The sequence below is a fragment of the Monodon monoceros genome, unplaced genomic scaffold, assembly GCF_005190385.1.
Source record: "Monodon monoceros isolate NGI ecotype Baffin Bay Population unplaced genomic scaffold, NGI_Narwhal_1 Super_Scaffold_18, whole genome shotgun sequence".
NCBI classification, from domain to species: Eukaryota; Metazoa; Chordata; class Mammalia; order Artiodactyla; family Monodontidae; genus Monodon; species Monodon monoceros.
Window position 1 is genome coordinate 168,358,704 of NW_021703774.1, and position 17,900 is coordinate 168,376,603.

Sequence of the window (17,900 nt, forward strand, 5' to 3'; positions counted from 1 at the left end):
GGTCTCCACCAGCCAGAGTCGGTCTTGATTCCATTTTGGAGTAAAATTTTAAGATTGTAGCCGCTGTTTTCCTCTTGCATTGAAACATCCTTACTTGAGCATTTAACTTGAATTTTCTAAATAGCAAAGCTATCATTAAAACCTGCTTGGAATGAAATTCAGTCATGTCAGATGTGAAAGTTGCCGCAGTTTGTGTGGGTGTGTTTGAGGATGTGTTTGTGTGTTTCCTCTTGCTCTGCCTTTACTTCAGTTCTAACCTTTGAATTGAAAGAGGGCACGGGCCTCTTTCTAGACTGTCTTTGTTATGGGTGATCTGATAAGGCAAGAGAATGCCAGAAATAGTCCCACAGGCATCACTGCTGTGAGGCCGGGTTTTCGTATTAAATACTGAGTTTGGCCAAATTTTGAGAATACTTTAAAGGGAAAATAATGTTTACATTTGATACGTCTAATCATTATATTGGCTCTGCTGTGGTTGGACTCTTCTTTGTGGGGGTGGGTGGAGTGGTGAGGGGGCAGGGCTCACTCTGCCACATGCAGGCCTGATAAGGCAGGATGGTTTGTCTCCTGATACAGATCTAACGAACGTGTGATTTCAAATTGACAGCACATTTTCAAATCCAAAAACAGTGAACATGTTTTAGCTTGTTTATTAAATAATTCACATTTTTGAGTATATTAAATGCTAAGATAGATATGAACGAATTTGTTTATTTTTAACCACTGAGACTGCCTGGTTTAAAATCATGTGTTATATGAAATTTACTTTTCATGTTGCATAGGGCGTGTTTTCCAATGAGGATAAATTGTGGGTCTTAGAAGCACTAATAATCCTGAGTTTCCACCTTTGGTTCAGCCCATTTGAGATTTGTTGCCATACAGTTTCATAATTGTCTTGTGTTTGTCCAGTTACAGAAAGTGAGGCGCTGGGGAGTGCTTTGAAATTCTCTAGTGAAACATTCTCTGAAGGTGTAAAAAAAAAAAAAAGAAGCATGATACAGTCCAGGGTTACTACAGCATGTTATTCATAAGGTCCAGCATACAACCCAAAATTACTAATCATACAAAGAAACAGTGAAAAGTTAAAAGACCATCAGTGGAGACCAGCCTTGAAGCAACCCAGTTGTGGGAACTAGCAGAAAGGATTTTAAGCAATTATAATTGTGTTCATAGATAAAGGAAGATACGCTCATGATGGGATAGGAAATCTCAGCAGAGTTAGAAACTATTGATAATTAAAAAGAACCAATGGAAAATCTGGAACTGAAAAACACAATATCTGAAATAGAAAATTCACTGGATAGGCTTAACAGCAGATTGGAAATGACAGTAGGAAGATTTGGTGAACCTGAAAGTAAATTACTAGGAAGTGTCTATTCTTAAGACAAAAAGGAAAAAAAGATGTTTAAAAAAGAACCTCATTGATCCATGAAACAGTATCAGAAGGTCTAACACACGTGTAATTGGGAGTCCCACAAAGAGTGGAGTAGGAGAATGGGCAAAAAATATGTTTGAAAAGGTAATGGCCAAGAATTTCTCAAGCTTGTGAAAAACATAATTTACATATTTAAGAATCTTAGTGAGGGCTTCCCTGGTGGTGCAGTGGTTAGGAATCCGCCTGCCAATGCAGGGGACATGGGTTCGAGCCCTGGTCCAGGAAGATCCCACCCACATGCTGCGGAGCAACTAAGCCCATGTGCCACAACTACTGAAGCCTGCACGCCTAGAGCCTGTGCTCTGCTACAAGAGAAGCCACCACAATGAGAAGCCCATGCACCACAATGAAGAGTAGCCCCCGCTCGCTGCAACTAGAGAAAGCCCTCACAGAGCAACGAAGACCTAATGCAGCCATAAATAAGTAAACAGATAGGTAGGTAGATAGATTTTTTTTAAATCTTAGTGAACTCCAAGCCCAAGATAGATAGATAGATAGATAGATAAATAAATAAATAAATAGAATAGAATCTTAGTGAACTCCAAGCAGGGTAGATACACAGAAAGCCACCCAAGCACATCATAATCAAATTACTGAAGATAAAAATAAACAAAATCTTGAAAGCTATGAGAAAAAAACACATTGTATGCAGGGATATGAATGATTGTTTACTACTCGTCAGAAATTACAGAAGCCAAAAGACAGGGGAATGTCTTCTCTAAGTTACTAAAAGGAAAGCTCTGTCAACTGAAATTCTGTATTCAGCAAAAAGATCCTTCAAGATGAAGATGAAATCAAGACATTTTCAGATAACAAAAAGTAAAAGGAGTCATAGCTTCCTGTACTGCGTGAAAGAGGGTTTTTCAGGCTGAAGAAAAATAATACCAGGTGGGCCAGAGACCTATGCCACATGAAAAAGGAAGTTTTTCAGGCTGAAGAAAAATAATGCCAGGTGGAAACTCAACTCTTAGAAAAGTAATAAAAGGCACCATATATGATAAATACAAAACCATTTTTTTGTCTTAACTTTATTAAAACAGATATGACTGTTTAAAACAAAATCATAGGGACTTCCCTGATGGTCCATTGGGTAAGACTCCACGCTCCCAGTCCAGAGGGCCCGAGTTTGATCCCTGGTCGGGGAACTAGGTCCCACATGCATGCTGCAACTAAGAGTTGTCATGCCGCAACTAAGAGTTCACCTGCCACAAGTAAGAAGTCCACATGCCGCAACTAAAAGACCCAGTGCAGCCTAAATAAATAAATAAATAATAACATTTTTTAAAAACAGAACAAAATTATAACATTGTCTTACATAAAATATAACTTACATACAGGTTGGAATGTTGCTACATGAAGTGGTACAATATTAACTCTAAATAGACTGAAAAGTTAAGGACATATAATTCTAGAGTAACCATTTTTTTTAATGCAGAGAGATATATAGCTAAAATGGAATTGGAATATATAAATTAAATATATGTATACTAAAATGGAATTCTGAAAACATTTACTTAATCTAAAAATACTACTTAAAAGAAGGCAGGAAAGAGAGAACAGGGAGAAAGTGTTGGGACAGATAGTAAAATGATAGACCCAAATCCAACCATATCAATAAGTACATCAAATGAAAAGAGACTAAACACTCCAATTAAATGGCAGAGATTGTCAGAATAAGTAAGTACATCAAATGAAAAGAGACTAAACACTCCAATTAAATGGCAGAGACTGTCAGAATAAGTAAAGAAGCAAAGCCCAACCACATGCTATTTACAAAAGAATGCACTTTAAAAATTTTTTTGGCCACACTGTGGGGCATGCAGGATCTTAGTTCTCCGATCAGGGATCGAACCCTCACCCCCAGCAGTGGAAGTGTGGAGTCTTAACCACTGTACTGCCAGGGAAGTCCCCCCAAATGCACTTTAAGTATAAAGACACAGATAGGTTGAAAGTGAAAGAGTGGAAAACAATATACATGCAATCTGCATTAAACATAAAAAAGAGTGGCTATGGTAATATCAGATAAAGTAGACTACAAGCCAAAGAACACTGCTGGAAATAAGAGGGAACATTTCATAATGATAAGGGGATCATTTTATCAGGAAGACATAATAATCATAAATGTGATTATGAAATACACATTCTTTTTAAGTGCACAATGCTACATTCACTAAGATACTGGGCCATAAAACAAATTTCAATAAATTTCAGGAAGTTGGAATCTTACAGGGTATAATCTCTGATCACAGTAGAATTAAAATTTAAAGCAGTAACAGCAAGATATTTTAGGTATCAAAGCAGAAATCACAAGGGAAATTAGAGAAGATATTGAACTAAATGATAATGAAAATATAGCATTTCAAAATATGCAAGATGCATCTAAAGCAGTGCTTATGGGGAAAATTATAGCTTCAAATGCATACATTAAAAGAAAAAAGGTTTAGAATCAGTGATCTAAGATTCTACCCTAAGAAGGCAGAAAAGTAAGAGCAAGGTAAACCAAAAGCAAGTAGAAAAATGAAATAATAAAAATAAGAGCAAATAGGATGGGGGCTGGGGGTAAGACAGCTGGTAGAAAAAAAATAAAACCAAAAGTTGGTTTTTTTGGAAACAAATTTGATCATCTCCTATCCAGACTGGAGAAAAATAAGAGAAAACAAAATCCCAGTATCAAGATGGAAAGAGAGCCTATGGATATTAAAATGCTACCAAGAGAGTATTATGAATAACTTTATGACAAATTCAATAATTGATGAAATGGACAAATCCCTTGAAAAAATACAACTTACCAGATTGACATAAGATGAAATAGAAAATATGAATAGTTCTATGTTACAGAAATTAAATGTGTTATCAAAAACATTTTCACACGGAAAACTCCAGGCCCAGGTGGCTTCACTGGTGAATCATATCACACATTTAAGAAAAACCTAACACAAATATTCTTTCAGAAAATAAACAAGGAATATTCATTTCCTAGTTCATTTTATGAGGCCATCATAACCTGATACCAAAATCTAACAAAGACATTACAGAAACGAAAATTACAAATTGGTATTGTTCGTGAACATAGACACAAAAATCCTCAAGAAATTTTAGCAATTCAAATCTAGCAATCTATAAAAAGGGATAATGCCTTAATGACCAAGTTTCAGTTTATCTCAGGAATATGAAGTTGGCTTAACACTGGAAAATCAATCATTGTAATTCATCATATAAAGGATAAAGGAGAAAAGCCATAACTCTGCAAATTTGAAAAAGAAGGAAACTTCCTCAACCAGATAAAGAGTATCTAGGGACTTCCCTGGAGGTCCAGTGGGTAAGACTCCACGCTCCCAATGCAGGGGGCCTGGGTTCAATCCCTGGCTAAGGAACTAGATCCTGCATGCATGCCACAGCTAAGACCCGGCACAGCCAAGATAGACAGATAGGTAAATAAATAAATAAAAATAAATCTTTTTTTTAAAAAAAGAGTATGTATGGAAAAAGCTACAGCTAACAACATGCTTAATTGTGAAATATTGAATGCTTTATCCATAAGACCTGGAACAAAACAAAGATGTCCACTCTCCACTTCTATTCAGCATTTTACTGTACATTCTAACTAGTGCATTAAAGGCAAATGAAAGAAAAGACATGAAGATCGAAAAGGAGGGAATTAAATTGTCTGTAGTCACAAATAACTTGATTGTTTATGTATAAAATTCCAAGGATCCAAGGAATCTACAAAACTACAAGAACATACTAAGTAAATTTAGCAAGGTTACAGGATACAAGGTCAATATGCAAAAATAATTTTTTTATACTAGCATCAACCATTCAGAATTTTAAGGTTTTAACCAGGGAAATTAGGCAACAAAAAGGAAGAAAGGAAATTGGAAAGTAAGAAGGAAACTCTTTCTTTTCACAGATCACGTGATCTTGTATATAGAAAATCCTAACAAATTCACACCAAAAAATTATTAGAATCAATAAATTAGTTCAGCAAAGTTGTAGGATACAAGATAAGTATATAAAAATCAATTGTATTTCTGTACACCAGCAATGAACAATCCTAAAATAAGAAAATGATTCCATTTACAGTAACATCAAAAAGAATAAAATACTTAGGAACAAACTTGGCAAAAGGAATGCAAGACTGAAAACTATAGAACATTGTTGAAAGAAACTAACAAAGACCTAAATAAATGGAAAGATATTTCATGTTTCTGGGTTGGAAGACGTAATACTTTTAAGGTGGCAGTGCGCCCCCAAGTTTATATACACATTCACTGAAATCACTCTCAAACCCCAGCAGCGCTTTTTTGCAGAAATTGACGAGCTGATCCTAAAATTCATACGGAAATGCAAGGGACAAAGAATAGCCAGAACAAGCGATTTCTGTGTACCAAAATGTTGTTTGCAGCATTGTGTGTAACAGGGAAGGATTTTAAGCAACCTAAGTGTTCTTCCATAGGAAAATGGTTACGTAATTACAGTCCCTTGGCCGAGTTGTTTTGAATGAAAAAAGCAAGATACTATCATATATATATATTGCATTTTTTTAAGTCTGAGAAAATTTATACCAAACTCTTCATATTGCCTACCTGTTATGAAATTTAGCATGAGACAGTTTAAAGGAAGAGCTTTAGCTATTTATATTTGAAATTTTTATAAAATGCCAATACTAGCTTTTGTAACTTAAAGAAAACGAATAAATAGAATTGATGTACATAATTTAAAACATGCCAGGACAAGAAGAGACAGATCATTAGAATAAAAAAAGTTCTAGGGAATTCCCTGCCAGTCCAGTGGTTAGGACTCCATGATTTCACTGTCGAGGGCCCATGTTCAATCCCTGGTCAGGGAACTAAGATCCCGCAAGCCACGTGGCGTGGCCAAAAAAAAGAAAAAAAAAAAAAGAGTTCCAAAATAGACTACATTATATATAAAATTCTAGTATAGAATGGGGCGGTTGGAGGGGGAGTATCACAAATCAGAAGCAAAAGAGGGTTTAGTCAGTCAGTGATTTGGGGCAGTTGATTAGCAATTTTTGCAACTTGGGGGAAATAATTTTAAAATGGAAGAAAATTCAAAATATTCATCAAACCTCAGGAAGGAGTGTGGTCTTTTAGACTTAAAAGAGGATAGTATCATAAGGGGAAAAGTGGTCAGCTTTTAACAATGTAAACATTTAAATTTTATGTGTGTTTGAAAATTTTGATTACTGGGGGTTTCCCTGGGGGTCCAGTGGTTAAGACTCTGCACTGCCAGTGCAGGCAGCGCGGGTTTGATCCCTGGTCGGGGAACTAGGATCCCGCATGCTGCGTGGAGCGGCCTTTAAAAATGGGTATCTTTTGTTATTCATAACAAGCCCCTTTCAACCACACCTGACTTTATATTAATGCGATGATTTCTTAAAAAGCCCCTAGATAACCACTGGATGGGGGCTGGTTGCTAGGGAATCCAACCATGTGATTAGAGGGCTAGAACTTTCAGCCCCATCCCCTGACCTGCCAGGAGGGGAGAGGGGGTAGAAGTTGAATCAGTTACCAGAGACCAGTGGTATAGTCAATCATCCCTACATAATTAAGCCTTCATAAAAATCCTTGAAGTACACGGTTCAGAGAGCTTGGGTTGGTAAACTCCAGGAGGTGCTGGGAGAGTGGCCTGCAGGAGAGGGTATGGAAGCTCTCCTCCCCTTCCCACATACCTTGCTCTGTGTGTCTCTTCCATTTGGCTGTTGCAGGGTTGATCCCTTTATAATAAACCAGTAATCTAGTCAGTAAACTTTTTTTTTTAATTCTGTGAGCCACTCCGATTGATAGTGGCAGAATTGAGTTACACTGTGGGACACCCACTTGGTGTTGCAGAATTGCTTGGCATGGGAAAGACACCCACACATTTGGTGACCAGAAGTGAAGTATTGGGAGTTAGTAGTACAGAAAAACAGAAGAGTTTTTGTTTTAGAAGATGGTAGGCTCAGATCTTTAAAAGAAAAAAAAAAAAAAAATCCCCAGACTTCAGTAAACAAAGAGGCAACGAACATGGACAGACTGAGTCTATAGAACTAGTCCACTAGAATGAACGCTCTGTGCGGGCAGGAATTTGCATCTGTTTTGTCCTCTGGTGTATCTCTAGCACCTAGAACAGAACCTGGTACAGAGCAGGCTTTCAGTAAATAATTGGTAAGTGAGGAAACCTCAGTGAATTTATGACAAATATTCAACCACTGTAGTATTCAGAGATCTCAAATTAAAACACTGACAGTAATAACTTCTCCATTCTCAGAATAGCAGAGGTTTTTAAAGGTTACAATTCCCAGTGTTAGCAGAGGTACAGTGAAAAGGGTATCGCATATTGTTGGTAGAAATACGTACAGATAATGCAGGTATGTTAACCAACCTTATTATGGTAATCATTTCACTATATATCAAATTACCATGTTATACACCTTAAATTTACAGACTATTATTTATCAATAATCTCAAAGCTGAGGGGAAAAAAGAAATAGAGACAAAGAAAGGAAATTGGAGGGGGGGGCGCATATTTTTTTAAATCCCATTCATAGAAAATTACTGAGAGGAGCGCAGGTAGCGGTGGCAACCAGGAAGTAGATTTGCTGAGCGCTTCTCTGTGCCAGGTGCTATAACAATTGCACGTTTTGTTTTGTTTTTTAATTTTATTGAAGTATATTTGATTTACAGTGTTGTGTTAATTTCTTCTGTACAGCAAAGTGACTCAGTTATACATACATGTATTCTGTTAAACATACATATATTCTTTTTCATATTCTTTTTCGTTATAGTTTATCACAGGATATTGAATATAGTTCACTGTGCTATACAGTAGGACCTTGTTGTTGCATGTTTTTATTTAATCTTCATAATAATCCAGTGATACAAATAATAATTCCATTTTACAGATAAAGAGACTGAGGCTCAGAGAGAATAAGCCATTTCCATAGAGTCACAGTCTGCATGATGATAATCATAGTGAGACCGAATGTATGTGGCAGACACTGCTCTGTTTCATTTTCCTGTATGTTAATTCACCTGCAGCAGTCCTGTGAGATGTGGGCATTGCTCTCTGTGCTTTGTAGATAGGAAGCTGTTAACTAACCATATAAAGCTACTTACTATTTTTGTCCAAAAAAATAAAACTAAAATTTGAAATAAATTATTTGGGAAAACTTTTCAGGGAGCTTTAGAAGAAAAACTAAAAACTGCCAGTATATGGAAGTTGTCTCCTAACCTAAATATTTCTCTTCTTCTTTAGCTTTCCATTTCCTAGAAATGTATATGCAGTGTGGCACTTAAAATGTGTAAGAATTCTGCTGTACTTAAAATGTGTAAGAATGTGCAAAAATAAAACTATGGAAAAAATTCTGAATGTGACCTGAGAAGGCCATGGATAAGAAGAGCAGCGAATATATGCAGCTGTCTCAGATCATATTTTGATAAAGTGTAGGGAGATTGAACTTCACATAAGGACAACTGGGTCTTTTATTTTTGTGAGTTTTTTTCTTTTTTTTTTTTTTTTGGTCAGCTGTGGTCCTATGGTGTTGGATGCTTTAATCAAGATTAAGAATGAAATTGATTCTACCTTGACCTTCCGAAGGTCGTGCAGAGAAGGTAAGCATTTCCTTCCCTGTTGTTAGGCTTGGACACTTTCGTTCTGTTCCCCAAAAGAAGCCTGGGCTGGCCAGAACTGATACCAGGGGATACCTGGAGGATGGCTGCAGCGCTCTGCCAGGTGACCTTGCCACAAGTCACACTTCCTTTTCTTAGGCAGAAGTGTTGGAAATTTGAACTGTGGTATAAGTTCTGGTTTCTAAGTTTGCTTCCCTTCAGGAGCTTGCACTTGCATGGTTACTGCTTCTGGCGGTCCCTGTGAGCTGTGGGGAATTTCTAGCTGGTGCTCGTGCACACTTAACACTTGTCCAGTGCGTCCCCTTCCAGCTCCCAGCATTACATGTGCACAGAGCAGGTGGTCAGTAGGAATGTTCTGGATGGAAACAGCGATTCCTACAGTGTGCTGCTGATTCCAGGCAGTGTGCATACCGACATTCTTTAATAGCTATGTATTGATTTTATGTACTAGAAAAATATAATTACTAATGACAGTGTAACAGTGATAGAAATGATTTTTAAATATGAATTTAAGGTAAAATGAATTGATTTAAAGTAAACTCCTAAGTAATCATTCAGATGGTTCTCAGATGTGGGAAAAATCACAAGGGGTGCTATGACGGCTAACTGATCCTGATGGCTGTGGAACACAGACTGTGCAGACTCCATTCTGTGCACTTCACGTGAGATAGACAGGTGCTGTTACCATTTACACTCAGCGTACATGTGAAGAAACTGAGGCCCAGGGAGGTTAAGGGACTTCTGAAAGGACACAGAGATGGTGGGTCGGGAGCCAGGACTCAGCCAAAGTTGTCAGAGTCCAGAATTGCACTCTCAGGTGATACACTCACTGGCCGGGCTCGGAAAACCTGCGATAAAACCAAAACAGGGCAGCTGGGGCCAAGACCAAGGGCTGTGATCGAACTTTCTCCCTAAAATAACCTTCCATGAAAGAAAAAGTCGTTATAGCTATTGGCCCATCGCTCTTTATCTGTGTTCTGCCGTGCATCTCAAGCATTTAAAGTCCTACTTCTAAGACATCTGTTTTGATTCAGCTAATCTTACAGGATTGGATCCAGTGTAGCAGATACTAAGGGTGTGATAGTTTGGCTGAATCCTGCTGTTTAGGGAACATTCTGCTGTAATTAAGTACCAGCCTTCCCACATAAGTCCTGACAACACAGGAAATAGACGCTTTTCAGTAAGCTTCCGCATAAAACTCTTCCAGAGCCAAGAACACAAGGTGTGGCCCATGTGAGCAAAAAAAAAATGAGGCAGAATGATATTAATTGTGGCTACTTTTGTTTCCCTTGTAGTTTCTGAAGAGAATTTCCAGGGGAGCCTTTTTAAGAGAAGTCTCCTTGGATTTTTATTATTATTGTATTTATACCATTTCTTATCAAAGCGTACTGCCCTGCTGGATGCCAGGCTCACAGAACTGTGCTGATAATATTCGACCTCTGGGGGAACTGTAGGAGTATTTGCTTAAGATGGATATTTGTGTCCTCTTATACTTTTATTAAGATTAACGGGAGAGGGAGAGAAAGTGATAACCCAGTCCAAGTTTCACAAGTAACCACATTTTTCTGGCCTAACTACTTTCAAAAAACAGCTTCAGAAGAAGTGGTAGCAGGGGCTTAGAGCGCGTAGTCATTTGTAACTCTGAAATACCTAGGAAATTCCATACACAGGAAGTGAGTCCAGGCTAAGAAAATTCTCGTTTCAGGGTCCTTGGTCAGCACCTTATTTTGCTTACTTTGGTTTGGTTTCACATTAGCTCATCCTCCTTGAAAAGTCAGTGCTAAGGCAGCTTTTGTGGGTTTCATGTCCCCAGTGTAGGCTTTGTGGAGACAATAGAATGAGATCTGTCTCTGGACAATCTGTATCCAGGCCTCAACTTTAAGATGACCAAGACAGTGTTGATTTATTTTGGGGTGTTATATCTGTTAAGAGTTTGAGTCCAGGGAATTCCCTGGCGGTCCAGTGGTTAGGACTCTGCGCTTTCACTGCCGTGGGCCTGCATTCAATCCCTGGTCAGGGAACTAAGATCCCACTAGCCTTGTGGTGCGGCCAAAAAAAAAAAAGTTTAAGAAAAGTAGAGTTTGAGTTCAAATAACAGTGACTTTAAAAAAAAAAACAAAAAACTGGTTTTTCTCTCAAAATACATGAAGCAAGGAACTAGGACTGGTGTGGGCCCTCCGTGATGCCAGCAGCACCCCAGGCTCGTCTGTGTTCCAGTGCCATCCTGAGCAGATAGCTTCCAACCTCAAGGTTGCCTCCTGGTTTCACAACACGGTTTTTGGAACTACAGCCGTTAGATCTACATTCTAAGAAGAATGGGAAGGAGAAAAGGCAGCGGGCACCTCTGCACAGGTGTATTCCATGTCAGTGCTACTCCTGCTGGTAGAGTAAGGACAGTCGGGAAGGGAGAATTGCAGCTGGACTGCCTGCAGCTGGGTAGGGGAGTGTTAACTGTGCTGTGTCTCAGGCATCTGCGGCTCCTGTGCCATGAACATCAATGGAGGCAACACTCTCGCTTGTACCCGAAGGATTGACATCAACCTCAACAAAGTTTCAAAAATCTACCCTCTTCCACATATGTATGTGATAAAGGATCTTGTTCCTGTGAGTTCCTGCCCGTGTGTGTGTGTGTGTGTGTGTCTCCCCACCTCCCCAGCACCTCCCGCCCGCTTTTTTTTTTTAAGGGGGGCAGGAGGTATGTGTGTTGTGCTATAGTTCTTCGGGGCAGAGTTTTTTCCTGTCTTGAGTTTAGTTAAGGAATTTGAATGGCAGAAGATAAATGGCCTGGAAGGTCATCCAGCAGCTCATTTGGTGAGGATTGTTTGGGAATAACAGGGCACAGAATTTTAGACCTGGAACAGTTTCAGAAATGAAGAATTTGGCCATAACAACAAAGAGTTCATGTGGCAAATACCAGTTGGGAATGCAGCCGTTCTTATGTGTTTTCGTGTCTACCTCCCTATATTTGACCACCTTCCCTTTCCCTGACTGGGTGTTCTCAAGGGCATCTGGGGAGAAAGGACTGTGGGATTGGAAAGTTTCCCAAGTGGGTGAAGGAGACATTCCCTAACCACGCTTACATGTGACCACTTCCCCTTTCGTGACCTTTGCATGTATCCATGCCAAAGGAGGAGAGTCTGACTACTGCCTGTCACAGGGCAGGAAAGTGGGCGGTGTCCCAAAAATGGGATAAGTAGGAAAGCTAAGGAGTGGTGGTGGAATCTGACCCATTTCTTCTTCTTCCTCTTAACCTCAGGATTTGAGCAACTTCTATGCCCAGTACAAGTCCATTGAGCCTTATTTAAAGAAGAAGGATGAATCCCAGGAAGGCAAGGAGCAGTATCTGCAGTCCATAGAAGATCGTGAGAAACTGGTCATTAGTCCCTGTTCATTGTCTTGACTTGAGGAATTTTGTTGCAGAGATGTTTGTCAGGAAGTGGGGCTTAGGGGCAGAGGGGATGGGGGGCACAGCATGGGATCATGCAGAACATTCAGCGTCTTCTGGAAAGGAACTTGAGAACCATCTGTCCAAGGGTTGGACACCCATCCTGTCGGGGCCAGGTGGGTAGTGAGAACCTCTGAAGGGCGCAGAGAGGACCAAGGCCCTCGAGTGCTCTGCCTAGAGGGGCTCACTGCTACCGTGTTGCCAGACATTTGTCTTTTTCAAAAGAAACCAGGATGTCGATCGCCAGGTTTTGAAAAGTTGACAGCTAAATCAGAGTTACTCTTTAACCCTGTGGGCAAATAAAACACATGCCGGCTGTTTGCGGTCCTGCTGCCACCACCCTGTTTGCAGATGGGAGTGAGAGAAGCCGATAGCAAAATTGGAACTAGAGCTTGGTGCTTTCCTGACACCACACGTCTAGTGACGCGGTGTGGGCTTGTGACAGGCCCACTCACTCTTGGGGTTGCTACCCCTGGGTACAGGCTATGAAGTCTCTGCAAGTGAAGGGGTTATCAGCGAGCTTGTAGTCTCTTTCTCGTGTACACTTCTACCTCCTCTAAGAAGGAGGCACGCACACTCACCCCCTGCACACTTGGTGTCCTTTGGAAGAAGTGGGAAGGGAGCCAGATGGAGATAGGTCCCAACATCACGCCTACACGAGGGAAGGACTCGTGCTGTCTCAGGGTCACCACTTCATTCGTTTACATGACAGTCCATTAGCAGACTGAGCGCACCTCAAGGGCAGGGGCTGTGTCTTATACCCCTTTCTGGATCCCAGGATCCTGGCATGTGCTGTCTTATCAACAAATATGAGTTGTGTGAATGAATAAATGAATACTGCCTTTTAGGTCTGGGGGAACATGTAGCCCCTCTCCTCTTCCCCATAAAATATTAAGAAAGGAAGGTCCTGGTAAGAATGCCCAGCTCTTTCGTCATCGAGATGTTGAGGGTCAGCGTGGTGATGTTGTAATTCAGAGCAAGCAGCTGCCTTCTCTTCCAAGAGTTTCTTGTTCTCAGGACATAGCTCTGCCCCAGTTTCTAACTCCAGGGAGTCTGACGCATCCCAGGGTCCAGGTTGGAACTGGCCACCCTGGCCCAGCTTGTCATCTCACAGTCCTTAGGTAGGAAAGCTTGTAGCTTATAAACATCTCCTTGATGTACTATTTTTAGGGATTGGAGGGTTCCCCTGAGCATGTTTTCTAGGTAGTCGAAATTCACTCATTTAAATACCAAACATTTGCTTATTTAGCATTTTTCACTTCTTCAAATTAATATTGCTGAACCTAACTTTTTTTCATGATTTTAAAAGCCATAATGCTCATTATAGGTAATTGGAAAAGAGAACTAATTTTCAAATAATCTATAATTCCACCACCCAAAGGTAATCTCTATCGACAACTACCCTTTTATAAGTAAAGAATATGACTATCGTGAAGGCTCTTAATCCTGTGACCTTATGCTTTCTAGACAGTGGAGCCAGTTTACACTCTCACCAGCTGCCTGAACAGAACATAAATTTTGTTGAAGACTCTTGGTTACAATCATGACCATCAACTCTGTGTCATCTGTTTTCAGCTGTCACTTCAGATGTCAGCGTGCCCTCCTGTTTCGCCATTTTTAATCAGTTTCTGTTGTTCCCCAAATCAGAAAGTCCAATTAGAACTGGTTGGGCGTGTTGAGTCAGTGTGGCAGTGTTAGAGGAGGGATTCCAGAGTCAGGCCGCCTGGGGGCCCATCCCAGCTCTGCTCTTTGCAGCTGTGTGACCCTCGGCAAGTGACCTAACTTCTCTGAGCCTCAGTTCCTTACCTGTAAAATGGGAATCTCATAGCACTCACCCCAGGATTATTGTGACAATCAAATGAGGTAGTCAGTAAGGCACATGGTGCTCAGTGCTGGTTGGCTGTTTAGGATAATGTTGATGTTCCTATTGAAAACTTGAGGTGTCTGCTGAGCCAGGGCAGAGGCTGGTGTAGACTCTAGATGCCTCAGCACTCAGGGCCTTTTTAATTTCTGCTAGACTGCATTCGAGGTGGTAAGTTCTTTTCATGTTTTTGTTTTTGTTTTAAGATAAGTGAGGGGTTATTTATTAAAGGATGAATACACTGTACTTGGACTTAAGAACTCTGGGCTCTAATCCAGCAAATGTCTAAATTTCAATTCCAAGATCTTTTTTATGAATCTGATAAATCTCTGCAAACCACTCCTAGGATTTTGCCAAGAAAACTCACGTGCGAGTAGGCACTTTGTTCGTGCACTGACCCCAGACCTCGCATTTAATCAGCTCAGAACACGACCATCTCTTCCATGGTGGGCTCCTGACTGCCCTTTCTCCCCACACAGGACGGGCTCTATGAGTGCATTCTCTGCGCCTGCTGCAGCACCAGCTGCCCGAGCTACTGGTGGAATGGAGACAAGTACTTGGGACCCGCGGTTCTTATGCAGGTAAGGCGCTCCTACATTACTGTAAGAGAAATGGAAACCGACGTTCTGAGGGGCAATGGCTTCCTTCTTTGGCATCCATTACAAACGGTAGTTGGTTGCATCACCTTCACTTGGCTTTCAGTAAATCTGGGGCTTCACCTGCAGAATGCCTTCATTTAGTGTGGTGAGGGCCACGCCAAGGGGCGGTGGCTGCGGGTTGGCACACCAGGCCTTGCAGATGTTTCAGATGTTTCCTGTGCTGCTGGCTCTTCCCTGCCCACCTGCCCGCTTTCCCCGGACTGCGTCTGTCGGAAGGCTCCCCATCTCCCTCTCACGGGATTTTTAACGTGGAAGCAGGGGAGAGAGAAATTTCGTTGAGGAGCAGTTACCCAGCTGCAAGGTTGGAAATTGTTTCCAGGCTAGTGAAAGCCTGCAGTACTGGGCTTAGGGGTTGCTTGGAAAGAAAGTAGTATTGTTTTTCATCGTCTTTCACTATATGTGTAGTTCACTGCAGACAGAGTCACTGTCTTTGTTCCCAGAAAGCTCATACTTTTTAGATTTGTGGCCAGTGCTCTTCACAGACTCTGAAGCAACTCAAAGAAACTTCTTGTTTCTCATTTTCCCACAAAAAGAGAAGTTCTGTGGTTGTGTGACCAGTTAGCAGTACTGATTGATTCCTGGCCAAACTAAAGATTGAGTAATGAGGTACATTTGTAGCTGGCGCCTGGACCAGTGATCTGAGTTGTTGGGAAATGTAAAAGTGGTGTCGGTAGCGCTGCTGGAGCCGGCCCGGTGACCGGGAGCTTAATCGGTTTTCAGCCGGCTGGTCTCAGGCTTCTGGGATGGGTGTGCTAATCAGAAGAAGCCAGAAGGAGGACCAGCGTTCTCTCTGCGCAGGTCTGTCATCAGTCCACCCAAAGGCAGCGCATAGATGCTCTGAGGCAATTAAGAGAGTCGAGGACACCGTCCCTGCCTCCGCTCATTCATGTTCTAGGGAGGAAGCTAATGAGCAACACGAAGTCAGTAGAAGGTGATGCTCGATGGTATATCATTAAGCACCAGCGACCAGGGGCATGTGGTTCAAAGGTTGGGGGGGCTCATTAGTCAAGGTGATCAAGAGATGTTGCAAAGGGTTGGGAGCCTTTCCTTGAAAGATGGCAAGAAGTGAAGTGTGGAGATGGCTTCCAAGCGGAGGATTCCTGTTCCTCTGCGCGCCTGGAGCTTTGAGTTGAACCAGAGGGCTGCTCTGGCCAGTTAAGGTGACAGCCCAGCCCACCAGTCCCCGGTTCCCCCAGGCCTATCGCTGGATGATCGACTCCAGAGACGACTTCACAGAGGAGCGCCTGGCCAAGCTGCAGGACCCGTTCTCTCTGTACCGCTGCCACACCATCATGAACTGCACGAATTCCTGTCCCAAGGTACGCGGCTGCGGCCCCCCGCACGGCCCAGCACTGACGTGTGCTCGGCGGGGAGCAGAGAGCACTCTCCCCTCCGTGTGAGCCTGGGGGTGTTGGCGCTTAGTTGCGGGGCACAGGCTCACTCAGGCCCCCTTGAGAAGGGTTTTCAAGTCGGGTTCACACGGGCCTGGTGGGAGTCAAGGATGCCACGAGGACCCGTGAACAGGAACCTGGGTTTGCCCTGACTTTGTGGGAACCACGGGAGGAAAGCCGTCTGAGCACAGGCAGCTGTGAGGGCTACCTTCCCTCTCCGGGCCCCAAGGTCTCTGTGTGACAACATGGCTGCCGGTCCGCTCGGCTCCCTGGCAGCCAGCCTGTGCTTTCTCCTCTGCGTGCCTTTCCTCAGTCTCGGGGCTCCTGCTTGCTTAGCTTTCACTCCCTCTTCCTGTTCATACTTCCTGCTTCCTGTTCATACTCACCCTGCCTGCGGCTTTAGCATCTGCCTGGCTTCTCTCAGCATTTCTCAGCTCACATTCCTCGGAGGGAGTCTCCTTGGCCCAGCTTAGCTTTCCACGGCGCAGCCCACGCACGGTCAGAGCTGGCCGGCCAGCTACCGTCAGGTGCCAGCCCTGGTCCGGTCAGTGGGCGGGGAACAGCCAGGGCTGCCCTTGGAGCAGAGACTGTGGGCAGAGCAATTTCATTTTAAAGGTGCAGTGAGTAAGCAGGCAGCGAGATGGAAAACTCTAGCACGACCAGTTAGCAGCTTAAAAAAGAAAGAAAGGGCAGCACATCTTAACAAACATGAAATCCAGACTGGGTAATTCCACAGTGTTTCAAGGGCCCCCCCTTCCCCTGCCAGATGCTTCTCATGTGCCATCGGCATTGGGGTGGGCCTGGGGCCTGGTGGGGTCCCGAGCAGTGTGGGAGAGCTCAGGCTCCGCATCCTGCTGCCTGCGTTTCTACCCAGGCTCTGCTCAGCGAGGCTTGTGGCTTCTGAGGCAAGTCATGCCCCTGAAGTGCTTAGGACAGTGCCTGGCACACAGTAAGCACTTAATGGGACCTTCTGTTCGTTTGAGCCGGTCAGTCAGAAGACAGCCTCTCCAAGGCTGGGGCCTGGCTTGTGTATTTCTTCAAAATCTCCGCAGGGGATCCTGCGGTGCGCTCCTAGGCGTGAATGTTTGCATCGCAGAGGACAGCAGACAGACCAGACAACCAAGGACAGACTTCTCTGTGTCCTGCCCTCCCCTTCAGTAAAGCAGGGGTGGACACTGGGGCTGTGAGGCTAGACATAGGCCCAGATTGTTTGAACTAGAAGGGACCTCAAAAATCGTCAAGTGCAGCCCCTTTTACAGGTTCGGAAGCTGAGCCCATGAGCGGGAGTTGGGGGTGGGGGCATCTTGCCAAGGTCACTCTCAGGTTGGGGGCAGGGCAGGCCTAGAAGCAGGCCACCCGCCTCCCAGTGCCTCCTTCCTGCGCTGGGACTGGGTACAGTCTGTTTACTGACTCTAAATTCCTTTTGATGGGGCAGGCTCAGCGTTCAAAAGGAAGTACTGTGGAGGGCCTTCCTCCTT

General features: G+C 42.8%; 1 protein-coding gene across 1 annotated transcript in view; it reads left to right on the top strand.

The window, feature by feature from the left end:
* SDHB (succinate dehydrogenase complex iron sulfur subunit B) overlaps positions 1-17,900 on the top strand; it is a 33,850-nt gene that overhangs the window by 14,718 nt on the left and 1,232 nt on the right. Inside the window, exons 3-7 of the mRNA XM_029228442.1 lie at positions 8,963-9,048; positions 11,534-11,670; positions 12,323-12,439; positions 14,852-14,953; positions 16,228-16,350. Coding sequence (XP_029084275.1) covers positions 8,963-9,048; positions 11,534-11,670; positions 12,323-12,439; positions 14,852-14,953; positions 16,228-16,350 — 565 coding nt within the window. The remainder of the gene's footprint in view (positions 1-8,962; positions 9,049-11,533; positions 11,671-12,322; positions 12,440-14,851; positions 14,954-16,227; positions 16,351-17,900) is intronic.